The sequence below is a fragment of the Prorops nasuta genome, unplaced genomic scaffold (genome assembly GCF_024137725.1).
Source record: "Prorops nasuta isolate Cenicafe-Biocafe unplaced genomic scaffold, Cenicafe_Pnas_1.2 PNAS00032, whole genome shotgun sequence".
Lineage (NCBI taxonomy): Eukaryota > Metazoa > Arthropoda > Insecta > Hymenoptera > Bethylidae > Prorops > Prorops nasuta.
In genome coordinates, this window is record NW_027116829.1 from 1,045,732 (window position 1) to 1,062,754 (window position 17,023).

The window sequence follows — 17,023 nt, forward strand, 5'->3', positions numbered from 1 at the left end:
CAATCGAGATTCTAAAAATTCATTTCGATGGTGAAAACCTGTTGGAGAATCGGTGCTACGCTGCTCCACACCTCCGATGAATTTAAATTCTTTCGCCAGTCGACGTATTGTTCCAAAATCTGCCGGAGCACCGATACATACACACACACACACATATATATATATATATATATACGCGGGACGTATAAGGGGATTAAGTTAGTTAGGTATACGTCTCGCGATAAAACGATATATATATATATGTAGTGTCCGACGTTTGACGGTAAAAAATAAAGCCAATCAGAAGTGACTTAATTTGCCGGGGAACTCATGCGATCTCGTAATTCCGTTGGTTCTGAGAAATCGTCGGTGTAGGGGTAGAAGAAAAGGAGGGGGGAGGCAAATCCAACGAGCGTTTCGAATTAAAAATTCAAATCACCCTGCGCCCGTCTCCTTTTGCTCGATTTACAGGCTTTTTACCGCTCTCCGCCGATCGAAACTGCCCCGCCTAGCGTCCTCCTCCCCCTGTGATATACGAGAGACACCACGCAGCAGAGAACAGACCGCCGCGTGCATCTCCAACTAATTTCACCTGCCACGAATGTCTTCATAATATTTAGTATCCTCGACCCATTTAAGCTCCTTCTCCCTTTCATCCTCTGGCCCGAACCTCCTTCGCTTTTTAATTACCAGCCAACCTTTTTCTACATATGTATATATTATTTGTGTGATTTATCTATCTAGAATCAACATGACCATCGGTATTTTCCTCCCGACAAAATGTTGCCAGACTCTGCATGGTTTCGTATTAGAATAAGATTCTTATTAGCAAAGCAAACCTTTTATTTAAATCACGCACGTGCAGTTTCGCCAGTTTCATTGTTTAATTTTATCCACGCGGAAAACACTCGAAATATTGAACAAGTTTTTTTTATACCAACCTTTTCTTTTTCTCTTTCTTACAATGAGCGATCTCGTTTATTAGAGATGGAAGTGCGCGTCGCGAATTAAAGTTTATTTTAAATATCCGAGTCGCGTCGTAACAATTTAAAAATTAATTAATCGCGAGTGCCATTATCGTCGCGGTCGTCATGGCCCGCAGGTTGCAGAGCAGATGTATCTTCGCCGAATGAGTGAGTCCCACGGGTAAAACTGATGTGGATTTTTTTTATCGACCAAAGAATGACCGAGAGAACCTATACCAGTAGGCTCCAATCGGTCCTTCTTCGGTTAAAAACCATTTTTTCATGTTTTCTTGTGTTCTCAGGTCCAGCCCTTGCGCGCGCGCTTATATTTCAGCGTTAGATTTTCGATGTAGGTAGGCCCCCTAGCTTTGCGTTCTAGGCAGGCGTTATAGCTTTCGGTGATAGGTATATAGGCTTTCTTTCTCAGGTACACAAATGTATAAAGTAGCTTGAGCGAGTGCCAAATCTCGAGAAACCCAGCTCCAAAAAAATAAAAAACACTCTTTTCCAATTGTACATATACACTAAACAAACACGCGTATGTAAATTTAGCAATCGTTCATGTACAGCGAAGAAAAAAATTCAGCAAGATGGATTTCTCGTAGTTGAACATTTCTATGAATAATTAACACGGCCTCGAATTAACGGGATTAATTTAGCAGGTGGGAGCTTCTCACGGTAATGATTAAACCGTAACGCGCGGTAATTAGTGACCTAATTAACTACGTAGCGAAGCACGAGGGATTACTATGATTCAAGGAGATAATTCATTAAGCGTCGGTTAATGATCTTTCATCTTTTATACGACGCGAGGCTGTTAATGAGCGTATCGATAAATGAGGGATGCAAATACAATGGGGACCACCCCCTTCCTCCGGGCCTTGCATCAATTCGCTCGTTTCCACCTTGTCAGTCACTCGCTCCGAACACGAAGAGACGAAGGTACATAAAATACACATATATATATATATATATATATATATCACCCAGAAAGAATTTTAACGAAGAACATTACGAATCTCGTCACGACAAAGAGCGCGAATTTCCATGAAAATCGTATATAAGAATCGCTGTAGCACGTGGCAATGGAACACACATATAGGTACACACAGAGGATAGTTTGATTTTGCTGCAGAAATTGATCGATTCTCGCGGTATTGTACGAAGCTATCACGGGGTGAAATTGCGGCTGGTCCCGTGACACGCGGTTATCAGTTGCCAAATAGGAAAACGATGCGGTTACATCGGTTGCGATGCACGCCGACTAACGAGCCGTTGCTTACAGCAAAGTCGACCAACAAAACCGTCGATCGCAGACGGCCATTTATCGAGCTTGTGGCGAGAGCCAAAAGGCTTATTATTACCAAATAACCCTGCAGCGTTGCGCCTGTGTGTGCGTGTGTTTTTTGTTAGCCTATATGAATCACCCGAACACCGCGAACCGTGTTAACGATGCATTTTTCAGCCGAGATTCGGGAGGGGGGGGGGGGGGGGGAGTGGAAATTGAGTGGCAAAAATGGAGCACGAACGTTTCTTGGTTTACACGCGCGAAAGGGGAAGATTTCTCGGTGGGGAAAAATATCAGCTGCGCGCGGAGCAGCGGCCCGTTATCCTGCAAATCCCACTCTCGTTTTATCGCTCCGTCGAAATTGGACTCGCAAAGGATATCGGACTCGTGGAGCATCCTGCGAGTGGGCCGACGCGACGCTTTTTCATTAAAGTCGAATAAATTGCACGGTGCGTGCTCCCAGCTCGGTTTTCATGGCCTTGGAATACTCGATTGTCCTTCGCGATACAAAGAATTTCTCAAGAAATTCTCTCTAGAGCCAACCACCATCCCCCCTCCTCCTTTCTTTCGTCTCGGTTCAAAGCAATCATCTGGTCCTACATTTAATTAATCCAATTTCACGCGCAGACTGCAATTTATCTTAATTAACTTCTCTCCAATAAACTCGCCACTCGATCGTGCTGCAATTTTTCTCCTTTGCCTCGTGCGCTTTTGTCCAAATCAATTATAATCGTCGCTATATAATTTTTAATTAACCAAGCGAGATCTCTTTGGAATAAAATAACTTTTCTCGCTGCTTCCTTTCCTTTTTTTTTTCAAGGGAATGATAAAGCAGAGGTGTACATATATATATATAAATATGTATAGACACAATTGATCGTGAGAAGAAGCGAGCGCAAAGTTTCGGATAGAAGCGACCGGTCTGCACGCGGCGATCTCCGTGCAGGTTTCCTCGTGGTTTTCTTTCCGACCTTTCAAAACTGCCACGGGGATACAAAGATCGTTAACTAAAGTGGGTAATCATACCCACCGGTTTCACGCCGCAACCAACCGGGTCGGTCGGTACACCGTGAACACATACAGGGTGATTCAACGAAAACTGCAAAGTTTCTCGAAAAATTACCTACTCGTTGGCAAAACACAATTTCAACTCTCTCCATTATTATATCTTGATAATTCGCTCGATTCTCTTTATATTTCGAGTCCCTCGCGAGCGAGGCGTTCGGGAGACTCCTCGGCCTGCGCGCGAGATACCAAGGCGAAACGCCTTGATTGCGGTTATTATATATATATGCTGTCCAAGGAAAAGATTTCCTGCGAGTGGAGAGTGGGGCAGAGTGCAAGCACACACACACACATAGAGTGCGCGATTAGCCAAGTTTTTCCATCCCTTTTTCCCAAGCCATTGCGGCGGCTCCAAGCGTTTGTTAATATTTTTAACGCGGTACTTTCTTCCCTCGCCTCCGCGCAGCTATATATATATATATACATCCAAGGGCAAATGCAATTTGGAAAAGTCTCGAGAGGAGAAAGGCGCGCGGGGTGCGATAAGAAAGTTGAGGAGACTACGCTGATTCTATGCCGTAAAGGGGAATGAGGAGAATTGACGAGATAAGGGAGAATATCGTCCGTTTGGAATTGGGTCACCCGGTAGATCGGCGAGCGTATATGGCAGCTTGCATACGCATTGCTGAACGCAAGCGTATAATTATACGTCTCAAGTCCGCACCTCGAAAATGCCGCCTTGTTAGCAAATCTCGCGAGTCGCGCGCAAACACCTGCCTGATTGTTAATAATTTGCCACGTTAGGGCCCCGGCCGATTTCGTCGAGACGACTCCGCACCGTGTTCCTCCGCGCAGTCTGCTCTGCTCCGAGCCCCGCACTTTATTATTATTATTTTCATTTCGAGTCTCGATCGCTGCTCCCTCAAAGCCACGCCTAAAACGATCGAGAAAGGTGTTAATCCCTCCCAATTTTCACTCGCGTCGTCGTAACATCTTTCCCCCGTTTCTTACCTCCGAGAGAAATCGCTACACGCGTTATGGTGTATCGAGTATCGTGTATTCCTCGCGTCGATACATATTTCTCTCATTATTTCGTAGGTTTTACGAGCATCGCGTATTACCGGTCGATACATATCTTTCTTATTTATTTCGAATTTTGAAGGAAGCGAGGAGAAGGATATTAATCTTTGCTATAATTTTCACTCGTCGTCGCGGCGCGATTCTCGAAGAGAAATACGCGGGGTGTCTCGAGTATATCGTACGTATCGCTGGTTAATACACATTTTTCCACATTATTATAGGAATTTGAAAGGAACGGAGAGAAAGCTAGTGGCAAGCCTCGCTAATTTTCGCTCATCGCCGAAACCTCGCAGCTTCCTTGGCTGGCAAAGAAATGGCTGTACGCGGCGCGTGTATCGGCTATTATTGCCGGCAAACACATTTTTGTTCTCGGCGCACAATAGCCTTTGTACAACTAGAATGCATAATGGAAAAAGCGTTCTGCGGGATATAAAGATAAATTGACTGGATGATAATAATACGGGGATTATTAATAAAAGTAACGTGCGAGCGGTTAAATCCGAACGCGATACTCGGAATTATTTTAAAAATCCCACGCAGCATCGATATAAAGAGCGGAGCGAAAATTCTCCCTGTCATTCCTCCGGCGGCGCGCACTCCAATAGTATATATATATATATATATATGCACGCGCGTTGGATCGATTTTATTTATTAGCCTCAATTTTCTTTTATTACCTGACAAAACTATTGATATTCCTCTATTTATATAAGCGCACGCTCGCTTAATTTCGCCGTGAGTTTCATCGATGCTTATCCCCGGGTGAATTTTGCCAGGCCAATCTGCGCGGCGCGGAGCTAGTTGATAATTGGTAGATTTAAGCACAGTGGGGGTAAAAAGGAGGGAAATAGCGAAGGTTGAGAACACTTAACGTTAATAATGCCGTCACCTGTGCACGTTTGGTCATTAATCGTGGCGAGAGAGGCAGGCAGGTCCGTGGGATATGAGGCCAGTTAAAACACGCGGCAACGTTGGACCTCGTTCCCCCCCCCCCCCCCCTCTACAGGAGGCCCATTCGAATCCTCGCTGCGTTCTCGCAATTTGTTACTAAATTTATTACGCGGACAAAGATAAAAAGTAACGGATCGTGCGATGAAAGTAATCTCAGCACCCCCCTCCCCCACTCTCCTACTCGACCTACCCCGCGTCCTTACCTACCACCCCAACTCCCTCGATTCTCCCCAAGACTTTAAGCGTCCGTTTAATCATCCAATTGCAACTGGCTCTATTAATTAGCCAACGCGATGTTGGAAGTATAAATGAAGCTTTGCTTTTTATACTTTATATCTCGTCCCCCCCCCCCCCCCCACGAGATCGTTAATCGATTAACAGCATCGAATAAATCGCAGCTGCGTCGTGTTGTTTTTCCAGCCTGATAAACTATATATATATACATATCGTGCAGATTTTCATTCGGCCCTTTAAAAGGGCAGTTAACGGAATAACGCGAGGGATATCCTGCTGGTTCCAGTATAGTGAGTGCAGGGTAGAGGGGGGGGGGAGGGTGATATAATAACGAGGATGGTGCTCGGTGCAATTCTAGGCGTGGCCCACATGCGTGTGACAGTGGCAGTAGCGCGCTGCAGACACACCGTGTATATAGCGCCATATATTTAGAGCGCCGCAAGTGCGGAATGCAAAACGCGTGCACGCACGTGCAGCAGCGTGAAATTGCAGCGTGCGTTGTCGAGGGAGAAAAAGGCTTACTTTGGAATTTCGTAATGCCGAGTCACCGTCGTGGCACCATAACGGCCCACAGTTGGTGTAATAAAGCGGAGAGCAGGGCCAATGTTCCCTGATACATTTCATCCCCCTATCCCCACGCAGGCCTGCCTCGACGCGCGTACCCTGCGAACCATCGCGATCCCCCGTCCCCTCCCCTCCCCGAAGCCACGCTACCAGCCCCGTGACCTCCGAATGACGTATGGAGCCCGCATTAACCACCTGGATTTTCCTCGCACTGCATTTGTTGCCCGATGATTTATACTCTGATCCTGCAGCAACCTCCCTCGAACCTTCCCTACTTACTCAAACCCGGCCATAATCTTCCAATCACATTCTCGCCCCGGAATATAAATACCAAATACACAACTCTACACCCCTGTGCGCCCCCTGCGATCAATCTCGTGGATAATGATTTGTGTTGCTTAATTTATTTCTCGTACGAGTGTTTGTTTGTCTTATTTTACCACGAGGTAATTGTAACTGGGCCATGGACCGACTGTTTGTTTTTATGGAGAATTTTTCGTTGATATATTTGTGGATTTTCAGATCATCAAGCTTCTAACACAGCCTGGTCCACTGTATTAATTACCCCTCGGTCTCAATTTCACGCTCTTTATTGGTTTTGTTAATTCTATATTAATCGAACCTGATAATTTACAAATGATTTCTATACTTATGTATAGAAACGCAACTGTGATCCGCGAATCGCGTTCTGCCTCTCCAAATATATAAGAACCAAATACACAAGCCCAAAACCCCCATATATCCCTTCGCACACGATCAATCTTCCAGCTAATAATTTATATCTCTTAATTTATTTTTTGCCAGTGTTATAGTTTTTTCCTCGTTTCACCACATGCATGGATGTATTACAAGAGAGAATGAGAGAATCGATACGAGCCACTTTGTTTCCATTTAGATTTCTTGATTTATTTATTTGGAGAATCTCGCGCTCCCCTCACACCTGGTCGACTGCGTATTAATTGCACGGTTTCGATGACCTTTCATTGAATTTTATCATTTTATCCAGCTTCGCGCCTCCTAGTCAAGCCTGATAATTAAAATCTCTCGGTTCGCGTATTCCCGATGAAAAAGCCTCGCTCGGCGGCTCCGATTGGCTTCAAAGCTATCAATTAATTCATTTCTCTCATCTGGACAAGTCCGTAGAAATTTCCTCATGGCCGACGTACTGCAGCGTAACGAGCTATAAAAATAAATCGGAGGAACATGGCGGAGGAGGATCGATGGAGAGATTTGCTGAAATAAATATTGTTCCCTCTGTGTGTGTGTGAGTGCGGTGGAGCGCGTTTCGGGATGAGAAATTAGGAAGTCCAGCTGACACCGCGTAAGTCAGGCTAAATTATCGAGCGGTCGTATCGGGATATAATTTACGTTGCTTATCAATTCCAGGCACAGAGTGTAGCATTTGCTGACAGACTGCTTTCGCAGGATGCGCAACGCTGAGGAATTTAAGGCTGCATAGCACGTAAGCCGCAACTGTTACTTGATTCGGTTCATCCTCCGTGTCCTGGCTCGAGGCTTTTTCTTCTCGCATGACTCGCGAAAATTGTACTCCAATTTAGTAAAATCCGATTTATATGGATAGCTGCGGAGTCGGGGACGTATCAAGATGTCGGCGGGTGGAGTGTGGCAGAGAGAGAGAGAGAGAGAAAGGGGAGGGGATGGGGGAGAGGGTCGCCCACGGAGGCCCATTTGGAATTTTGATGACGTCGACGAGGCGATAACGCGTCGATGCTACTTTCACGATGCGATGATAACGATATTTACGTGCCGTCTATAAACAGGATCCTGATCCCCAGCTGTTTATATCGGCCGGCCGATACGTGATGTATACAAAAATCCACCAAACTCCACGATTCCATCCAATTAATTTCAACCTGTATGAAACACGCCCACGCGGTATAAAAGACCGGAGGAGCAGTAGCGCGGGATACATTCGCTGAAATTCTTCGTAAATAAAAACGGAAAAACAAGGGAATTTCAATGATACGATGCACACCGAGAAATTGTGCTGAAAATCCCTTTGGCATAAATGTTTGAACGGCGGAAACCCTTTTACCGGAGTAGCAAGCGATGTCGACAGTGAGTGAGATAATTTTAGATCAATTTTGACATGGCAAGAGGCTGCTCTCCTGCATTCAGCGAAAAGCCTCGGCGAACCAGTTCGCTGAATCGATATTTTACTATAGGCAAAGGCGGGGCAAAGCGAGAGAGAGATGCTCCAGGGTAAAGCGATCCCTTGAGATTTTCATCGAGCTACACTAGATGGCAACACACGCCCAGCCACTTTCCATTCAATGTTATATACCTATATATGTGTATATATATATATATATATATATATCTATACAGTGATAAACAAAATATGCATAAAGTATATAAATGAAGAAACACGGCGCTGCTGCCAAAAATGTATATTGCAACTCTTAAATTTTTATTTTTTCATCTTACATTAGATCGTTCATCAGCCACATTCGACAAGGACGCATTGGGTATTTACCAAACAATCTCTTTTCCTTGCTCAACCTCTGGTTCGCAAATGTCATTTTCAATTTGTTAATTTCATATAGCTAGCTAAGTATATATTTACAAGAATTGGTTTAAGCCAGTGTAAGACTGACTGAGCTATATCCTAATAGATAAATAAATTCGTTGGCCTAGTTCGAGCTTCAGGGATAATTTCCTTCTTGATTGCCCCAATTGATCACAAGTTTAAGGGATCTACTGGCCTTCCTCCAACGGAGGAACAACGTTTCCTACATTCGCTGCATCATTTGAATCATCTCCGGCCGCTGCGATTTCTCCATCGACAGCAACGTCATTGCCACCGTCGCTTCCACCATTGACGACACTGCTGCAGTCGAAATCGCAATCCACATCTCCAGCATCGTCATTGCCACTTTCACCGTTTGCTCCACTACTACCGTTCGTATCACCGCTGCCATCTCCACCATCAGATCCTGTGTTTCCATTGTTACTATTACCTTCATTATCACCATTTCCATCATCACCTCCGTTGCCTCCTTCCCCTCCGTCAGCGCCATCACCTCCATTACCACCGTTTCCACCATCACCACCATCTTCGCCATTTCCGCCTTCACCTCCATTGCCTCCTTCACCACCGTCGGCCCCGTTTTCACCGTTTCCACCATCACCTCCATTGCCTCCATCTCCTCCATTAGCACCATCCTCGCCATTACCACCATCTCCTCCATTGCCTCCGTCTCCTCCATCACTTCCATTTCCTCCATCTCCACCATCTGCCCCGTCACTACCATTGCCTCCGTCTCCACCATCAGCGCCATCACCTCCAGAGCCTCCGTTTCCTCCATCACCTCCATTGCCTCCGTCTCCGCCATCAGCACCATCACCACCATTACCTCCATCACCAACGTCAGCACCATCACTTCCAGAGCCTCCGTTTCCTCCATCACCTCCATTACCTCCGTCTCCTCCATCAGCCCCATCACTTCCATTGCCTCCGTCTCCGCCATCAGCACCATCACCACCATTACCACCATCACCACCGTCAGCACCATCACCTCCAGAGCTTCCGTTTCCTCCATCAGAGCCATCACCTCCATTGCCTCCATCTCCTCCATCAGCTCCATCACCACCATTACCACCATCACCACCGTCAGCACCATCACCTCCAGAGCTTCCGTTTCCTCCATCAGAGCCATCACCTCCATTGCCTCCATCTCCTCCATCAGCTCCATCACCTCCATTGCCTCCGTCTCCGCCATTAGCACCATCACCACCATTACCTCCATCACCACCGTCAGCACCATCACCTCCAGAGCCTCCGTTTCCTCCATCAGAGCCATCACCTCCATTGCCTCCGTCTCCGCCATCAGCACCATCACCACCATTACCTCCATCACCACCGTCAGCACCATCACCTCCAGAGCCTCCGTTTCCTCCATCAGAGCCATCACCTCCATTGCCTCCATCTCCTCCATCAGCACCATCACCACCATTACCTCCATCACCACCGTCAGCACCATCACTTCCAGAGCCTCCGTTTCCTCCATCAGAGCCATCACCTCCATTGCCTCCATCTCCTCCATCAGCTCCATCACCTCCATTGCCTCCATCTCCGCCATCAGCGCCATCACCTCCATTGCCTCCGTCTCCGCCATCAGCACCATCACCACCATTACCTCCATCACCACCGTCAGCACCATCACTTCCAGAGCCTCCGTTTCCTCCATCTCCTCCATCAGAGCCATCACCTCCATCTCCTCCATCAGCTCCATCACCACCATTACCTCCATCTCCACCATCTGCCCCGTCACTACCATTGCCTCCATCTCCGCCATCAGCACCATCACCACCATTACCTCCATCACCACCGTCAGCACCATCACCTCCAGAGCCTCCGTTTCCTCCATCAGAGCCATCACCTCCATTGCCTCCATCTCCTCCATCAGCACCATCACCACCATTACCTCCATCACCACCGTCAGCACCATCACTTCCAGAGCCTCCGTTTCCTCCATCAGAGCCATCACCTCCATCTCCTCCATCAGAGCCATCACCTCCATCTCCTCCATCAGCTCCATCACCACCATTACCTCCATCTCCACCATCTGCCCCGTCACTACCATTGCCTCCATCTCCGCCATCAGCGCCATCACCTCCATTGCCTCCGTCTCCACCATCAGCACCATCACCTCCATTTCCTCCGTCTCCTCCATCGGCTCCATCACCACCATTACCTCCATCTCCGCCATCAGCGCCATCACCTCCATTGCCTCCGTCTCCGCCATCAGCTCCATCACCTCCATTTCCTCCGTCTCCTCCATCACCACCACCTTCCCCACTGCCTCCGCTTCCACTATCACCACCGCTGTCTCCGGCACCTCCACCTTCCCCGCTACCGGCGCTTCCACTATCGCCTCCATTGCTTCCGCTACCACTATCACCATCGCTTCCACTATCACTGTCGTCGCTTCCGGATCCATTATCCGGTGGTGGTGGTGTAGATATCGGTGTAGCCCACACTTGGAAGTCCAAACGCAGTCCTTTGCCTCGTTCACCAACGGCCAGCACTAGTACGTTATGAGTTCCAATTCCGCCACGAATGATCTGTATTACCGCTTTACTTTTTCCAAGATCGTCAACCTTGATTGCACTGATGGTACCATTATTACTGTGTGCCCCAGCTCTTGCAATCATCGGTACTCCAGGAATCGGAGGCTGTGCGATAAGGAGAGAAAATTGATAAAATGATTAAACAGTCCGGTCGTTATAATAATTATGAAGAGAGTCAACGATTATGCAGAGGAATTGTGAGATACTTTGTCCAAGCACCACATTAGACCACGGCGTGGAGAGTATTCGAGCTAAAGATCGTAAGCGGATGAAAATGAGATAATAGAATTTATTTTATACCTTGTAAATTAATCTGTCCGTAACTAGAACATCGCCTTCCTTTGCATGGCCAACGATCAGATCGTTTGCCATTACGAAGGCGGCCATTGAAAGGCACAAAACTATTGAAATTGCCGCCCGCATTTTCGCTCCCGTCAAAACTAACCGTTCGAGAGAAATATTCCTTCTATACTTGCTCCGAAATCGATTTTCTCAGTTAGTCAAAATTGTCCCTTTCTCTTCCGTAGAGCCAACTTGCCCCTACACTCAATCATCACAGCATTTATACTTTCTCGTTATCTGACTTATAGACCGATTCGCAGAAATCATTGCTCATCGATATTATTTCTTCTACTTCGAACGTTGATTGATAATAAATTAGATAAATTTATTTGTTTGTTAATACAATTTTTCGTTTTCTCTCTCTCTAATCGTCTCTCTCTCTCTCTTTTTCTATTACTCTATTGTACCGATGTTTATTGGACTTGAAAAGATAACTAGCATTAGAGAGAGAGAGAGAGAGAAGTACAGAAAATTTGCTAAATCCTTGAAAAGATTCGCGCGTAATTACACAAAATGATAATCTTAAATAATATTGAATTTTATCGGTGTTTTACGATTTTTCAGCAAAGACACATTTTTTAGTTAAAACGAAAGAATCCAGTCAAGGATAATAAAAGAAAAATCTGCGATATGAGGGCTTAGGAAAATATTTACTGTACTTTAATCGAGAATTATAGGTGATTTTCAATAAAATTATTGTTTACTACAGATTTTTGATGTTGTCACCAGCCTTCGCTTTATGTACTTACACGACGTTGGGGGCCTGATAACTGAAGAGGGATCTCGATAAGAGGATCATGTGACCATTAATTACGACGCCAGGCCTTGTTATTCTAGAAAAGCTACTGTATTAATTTTTTTTCTAAAAATATCGCTGAAGAAAAGTTTAAACGTTATCCGAGGACTGTCTTTACCTTTACAAAACAAAGGACACTTGAAAATACCACGATACATGTTATTTCTAATAAATTTTATTTATTTCAGAGGAGGTACAAATATAGCTGAAATGTTTTCGTCTCGGATGCTTCGTCACAATTACCTTGACTCGTGCAAAGTACAGCAATCGTCTGTCTCTAATCATTTCCCACAGTCACAAACATCGGACGTTCAACATGAAATTTTGGACTCGCATCACATGGAATAGTAGGAAACAATTCTACAGCTAAACGAAAGTTGAATCACGTTTTACATGCATATAAATATATATATATATATATGCATCGATGGAAAATTATAGAAAATTTGCCTTAATTCATGAAAAATTGTTCCATTAGAGGTCGACCAATGAAAAAAGAAATGCTGAACGATTCGCTCGCTTGGCTGAGCGTCGCGATAAAGCAGAGGACGAGGGAGAGTGTTTCGGATTGACCTTGCGAAAAAAAAAGTGTACGTGCAACGACAGTAGCTAAAGTTACGCGTGTAAAAACTACTCGCTTTACACCTGCTCGGCGCAGCAGAATTTTTGCGTCCCGGCAACCGTGCTTTTTCGTTCATCTGCATGAAAAAACTTGAAAAGGCCACAAATCCACTTTACTCGTGGAAACTGACGTCACAACCCGAAAAATAAAGGAGAGCCCACTTTTTGCAACGTTTCGCGCGCGATCGCAGATTAAATCATCGGCAACTATTGCACTATAAATATCGCACAATATACATATATAGACAAATGAAAGTGTTTAATCGATAAACGACGAAAGAATTTCCATGTGAAAATTGTACACTTGAACATCCACCGACAAAGAGGAGGAACGAAAACATCGGAGGGTATAATTGGGGACTAATGACCATCGTGTGGGATGAAGGGGGATTTCGAGGGAAACAAACGGTTCTTGGAGAATTTCAAGATGAATGGGAATTAAAATTAAGGAAGGATAGAGATGGACAAGCGGCTAAACAGCCAGTGGGTTAACCACACCCTGAAATAGATTCAGGGAAGATTGTGTGCAGATTGAAGTTGGCGGCCCTAGGGGCCCGAGGAAGCCCTGCAAAGCCTCGGCCAGCAGCGGAAAGCCCTTTTTGTCCGCTCTCCCTCTCCCTCTCTGCGTCCCCACTCCCTTTAACCCCCGGGCACCGGAACCCCGTGCAGCACAAATCCCTCTCCGTCCCGCAAACACAGTCTGCTCGAAATGCGGAAGATCAGAGCGCGCTCTAAAACAAGGAATTTCAACGAGACACACCAAAGGCCACCTCCAATTTCACGCTTAAGAACTTTCGATCCTCCTCCATTGATACTCCTACATTTTAAATGCCACCCTCGTCAACCCCCCCCCCTCCTTACTATTCCCACTGGAGAACCATTCACGCTACCATTTTCGACTCTAATTTATTCCCCTCCTACCCTCCCCTTTTCCACGCAACGAACCATCTCGCCATTTTTCCAACTTCGGGAAGACTCGGGACTCGGAGGACCACCCACTCGGTTTTTCCTAACGAGCAGGTGACCCTGCACAGGATCCCTCGACTGACAGCGGGACGTCGCAAGCGGAAGCTATTTTTCGGAAACAAAGAACCGTGTGGCGTCGCGAGGAGCGAAGAGTCGAAGAGTCGTGGAGAAAGAGCTGGACGTCTTCGGCGTTCCCAGAGCTTTACACGGCACAAAGGCAATCGGCCGATTGCTTATTTCCGGTTCACGTCGGTCCGCAAAGAAAACGGAAAATTACTCGACGAATGGGAGCCAGAAAAATCGATATTTTTCTCGGATTCTCGCGATATTAACCGACCATTACTGGCGTTTTTTTCTCATCTCCAACCATTTGTATTACGAGTCGTATATATATAGTATAATGGTTCCTGCTTTCTCGTTATCCTCGAAGAATCCTCAAGGTGTACACACGTATATATATATATATATATAGGTATGCAAAAATTGGAGCCTTGCGGGGGTGGAGTTTTCGGGAAAGGGAAAAGGGAGCTTATATTAAACTGCGAAGGTGCGAAGGGTGACTGAGAGTCGGGTGGTATCAAAGGAGCTGAGATAAAGGACGATCGTTAAAGGGGGAAAACGAAATTGGCACACGCGTGCTTGATTCTACTTCTTTGAGGATCACAATTTAGAAGGTTCATGCCAATGGAAACGCACCTGGAATGCACAATCGATCGTCCTCCTATGCTTTCACGCATCCCTCTGTCTAGCGACGAGCGATATTTCTCCCTGCGACTAAACTCCGAACGACTACGTACCCATATATATATACAGAGAGAGAGAGAGAGAGAGAGGAGCCAAGGGTAAAACGGTTGCAGGAAATTTTGATTTCGTCCAGAGAGAAGAAACGGAATGGATGGATTGATCGATTGATTCAGTGTAGACGGGCTCCCTAGGGAAACACACACATATATATATAAAACACGCAAGAAAATATATATGCACTCTGGCAGGTTTTGCGTGACGCGTGCTAATTAAAAGGCAAAAAAGGAGCCTTCCGGGCGAATCAGGACGAGTCGGTGATTAAAAGAGAGAAGGAGGGGGGAGTAACTGGTAAAATCGAACGGGCTTGTAATGGGTTTCGAATCCCGTAGGCAGCTGCTGGAGATGAAGAAACGATAAGGGAGCAAGCGGCAAGTTTCTAACGAGAAGCATTAGCGAGGTGGACGAGGTGGCATCAAATATGTAGATAGTGCTTCGGGGAATTTCTCCGGAGAACAAAGTTGCGACAACGAAGCCGGAGGTGAACGAGCTCTGCCGGAAGTGCTTTGGAGGGAAGGAGACGGAATCTGCGTAGAAGCCTGCAACTCGTCTCTCTGCTCTCTAGCTTCTCCAAGATCCCCCCCCCCCCCCCATCCTTTCCTCCCTCCCCCACTTCTCACCAAACCCGTACCAACTCTGCTCCCGTAGGATAATGCGAGAACCCAACGCGAATAAGTCGACCGAAAAGCCCGGAATCACCCTATTAATCCTTATCAGAAATTTCTAATGAATTCACCAAGTCTCCGTTTCTTCCCTCCCCCCTCCTCCCATACAGACACGCTTTTTCTATTTGTGCGTGTACGCGAGAGATATTTCGCGTTGTTGCATGCATTCAAAAATTCTTTGCACCGTGACTCTTCTTTCCTTCGATGCGATTTGAATCTGATCCCCGTGGGATAATTCGGGGAAGATAGAAAATTTCCAAGGATTACGTCTCCTATCCCCCTTTAAGGCTTTTTGTTTTTGTATCGTACAAAGAAAATTGTTGCGACGTTTGAGAAATTCATTGGAATACGACGCGCGAATGTTGCATGGATCGATTGGATCGAACGTTGAATCCCGACGAAAGCCCTTTGCCCTTTAAATCGTCCTCGACCCATCGAGTGACCAATCGGAAATCGCTGCATTTTGGTCAGCCGCCTTGCGCAGGAACTTGGTCCGGAGCAGTGCATTAAACTGTATCGCTAACTGGGAAATGGTCTAATCCAAACTTCCCGTCTGATACCGAAATTAGTTAATATGTAAAGCAACCACGGACTGCAGTTACCCGGACTCTCTGCAGGGATTCACCTTATCGTTTCGCCCACCTATCCTTACCATTTTGCATTTTACACCTTTCTTACGGTATGCAAAGTGGAGACGGTGGTTCTCCGCTGATAAAAACAAGAATTTCGCAATCATTGAAAAAACTCCCGCGATATACGCGCAAAAGTTTCTCGCCTTGGACGCGATTGACGTTTCTCTTTTTTCTCCAGACTTTTGTCCTCCGGATAGGTAAAGAAAGAGTAGAAAGGGGTGAAGGAGGAGGAGGAGGGGGGGGGGGGGGGGAGTAGAGATAGAGAGTTATAAAGCTATTTCGTGGAGTGGAATTGCCAAGGAGAAGCAGAATGGAAAGTCATCTCGCGCGGTGATCACGCGTGAAACTGGCAATCGAGCTGATTTCCATTCTGGATTGTTATCCCCCGGGCTTAATATCGTCCCAAAAGGGCAACAGCGTTGCGGGGGGGGAGGGACAGGAAGCGCGCGGTGAGCGAAGCGAGGCAAGAAAGGGATGGCGGTTTCCGGTGAAGAGAGTGGCGAGGAGACGCTAGGTGGAGTCGAGAGGTACGTTGAGAAAGGGAGGGGGGGGGGGGGTGGAGGTAAAACGTGGATGGTCACCGAGGTGGAAAGTAGTACGCGAGATAGGACATATCCGTGCTGGAGAGTCGGATAAGTGGAAAAGGGCCGGGAGTACGCGGACACACGAGTGAGCAAAAGGGTAAAAGAAAGTTCTAGTCGGACCAGAAAAGGCTATGCTCGGTTTCCCTGAGACGTTCCAAGGCTTCGTGCCCCCCCCCCCTCCTCTTCTTCTCTCCCTCACTCTCTCTCTTTCCACATCCCACCCAGCCACTCCCAACCGAACGGAACAGGAAGTAGAGAAAGCCGCCGCGCGTCACTCCATTCTCCACTTAACGGAATGGAATTTGTCAACGCTTGCCTCGCTGTCAAATAAAATTCAAATAAGACGAGGGTCAACTAATCGTCTAGCCTCGCAACATTTTCACCCTTAAACTCCGCTGCAGAATGGACCACCCTTCTCTTCCCTCTCTTTGAGGTTTCTTCGTCTCTCACGCACAT

General features: G+C 46.4%; 1 protein-coding gene across 1 annotated transcript; it reads right to left on the reverse strand.

Moving 5' to 3' along the window:
• Positions 1-8,645: 8,645 nt before the first annotated feature.
• LOC136783115 (uncharacterized PE-PGRS family protein PE_PGRS54-like) lies at positions 8,646-11,693 on the reverse strand. Its single transcript, XM_066742975.1, has 2 exons — positions 11,461-11,693; positions 8,646-11,265 (listed from the first exon to the last, which is right to left on the reverse strand). The coding sequence occupies exons 1-2, from the start codon at positions 11,581-11,583 to the stop codon at positions 8,785-8,787; spliced, it is 2,604 nt and encodes an 867-aa protein (XP_066599072.1). The 5' UTR covers positions 11,584-11,693; the 3' UTR covers positions 8,646-8,784.
• Between the last annotated feature and the right edge of the window lie 5,330 nt (positions 11,694-17,023).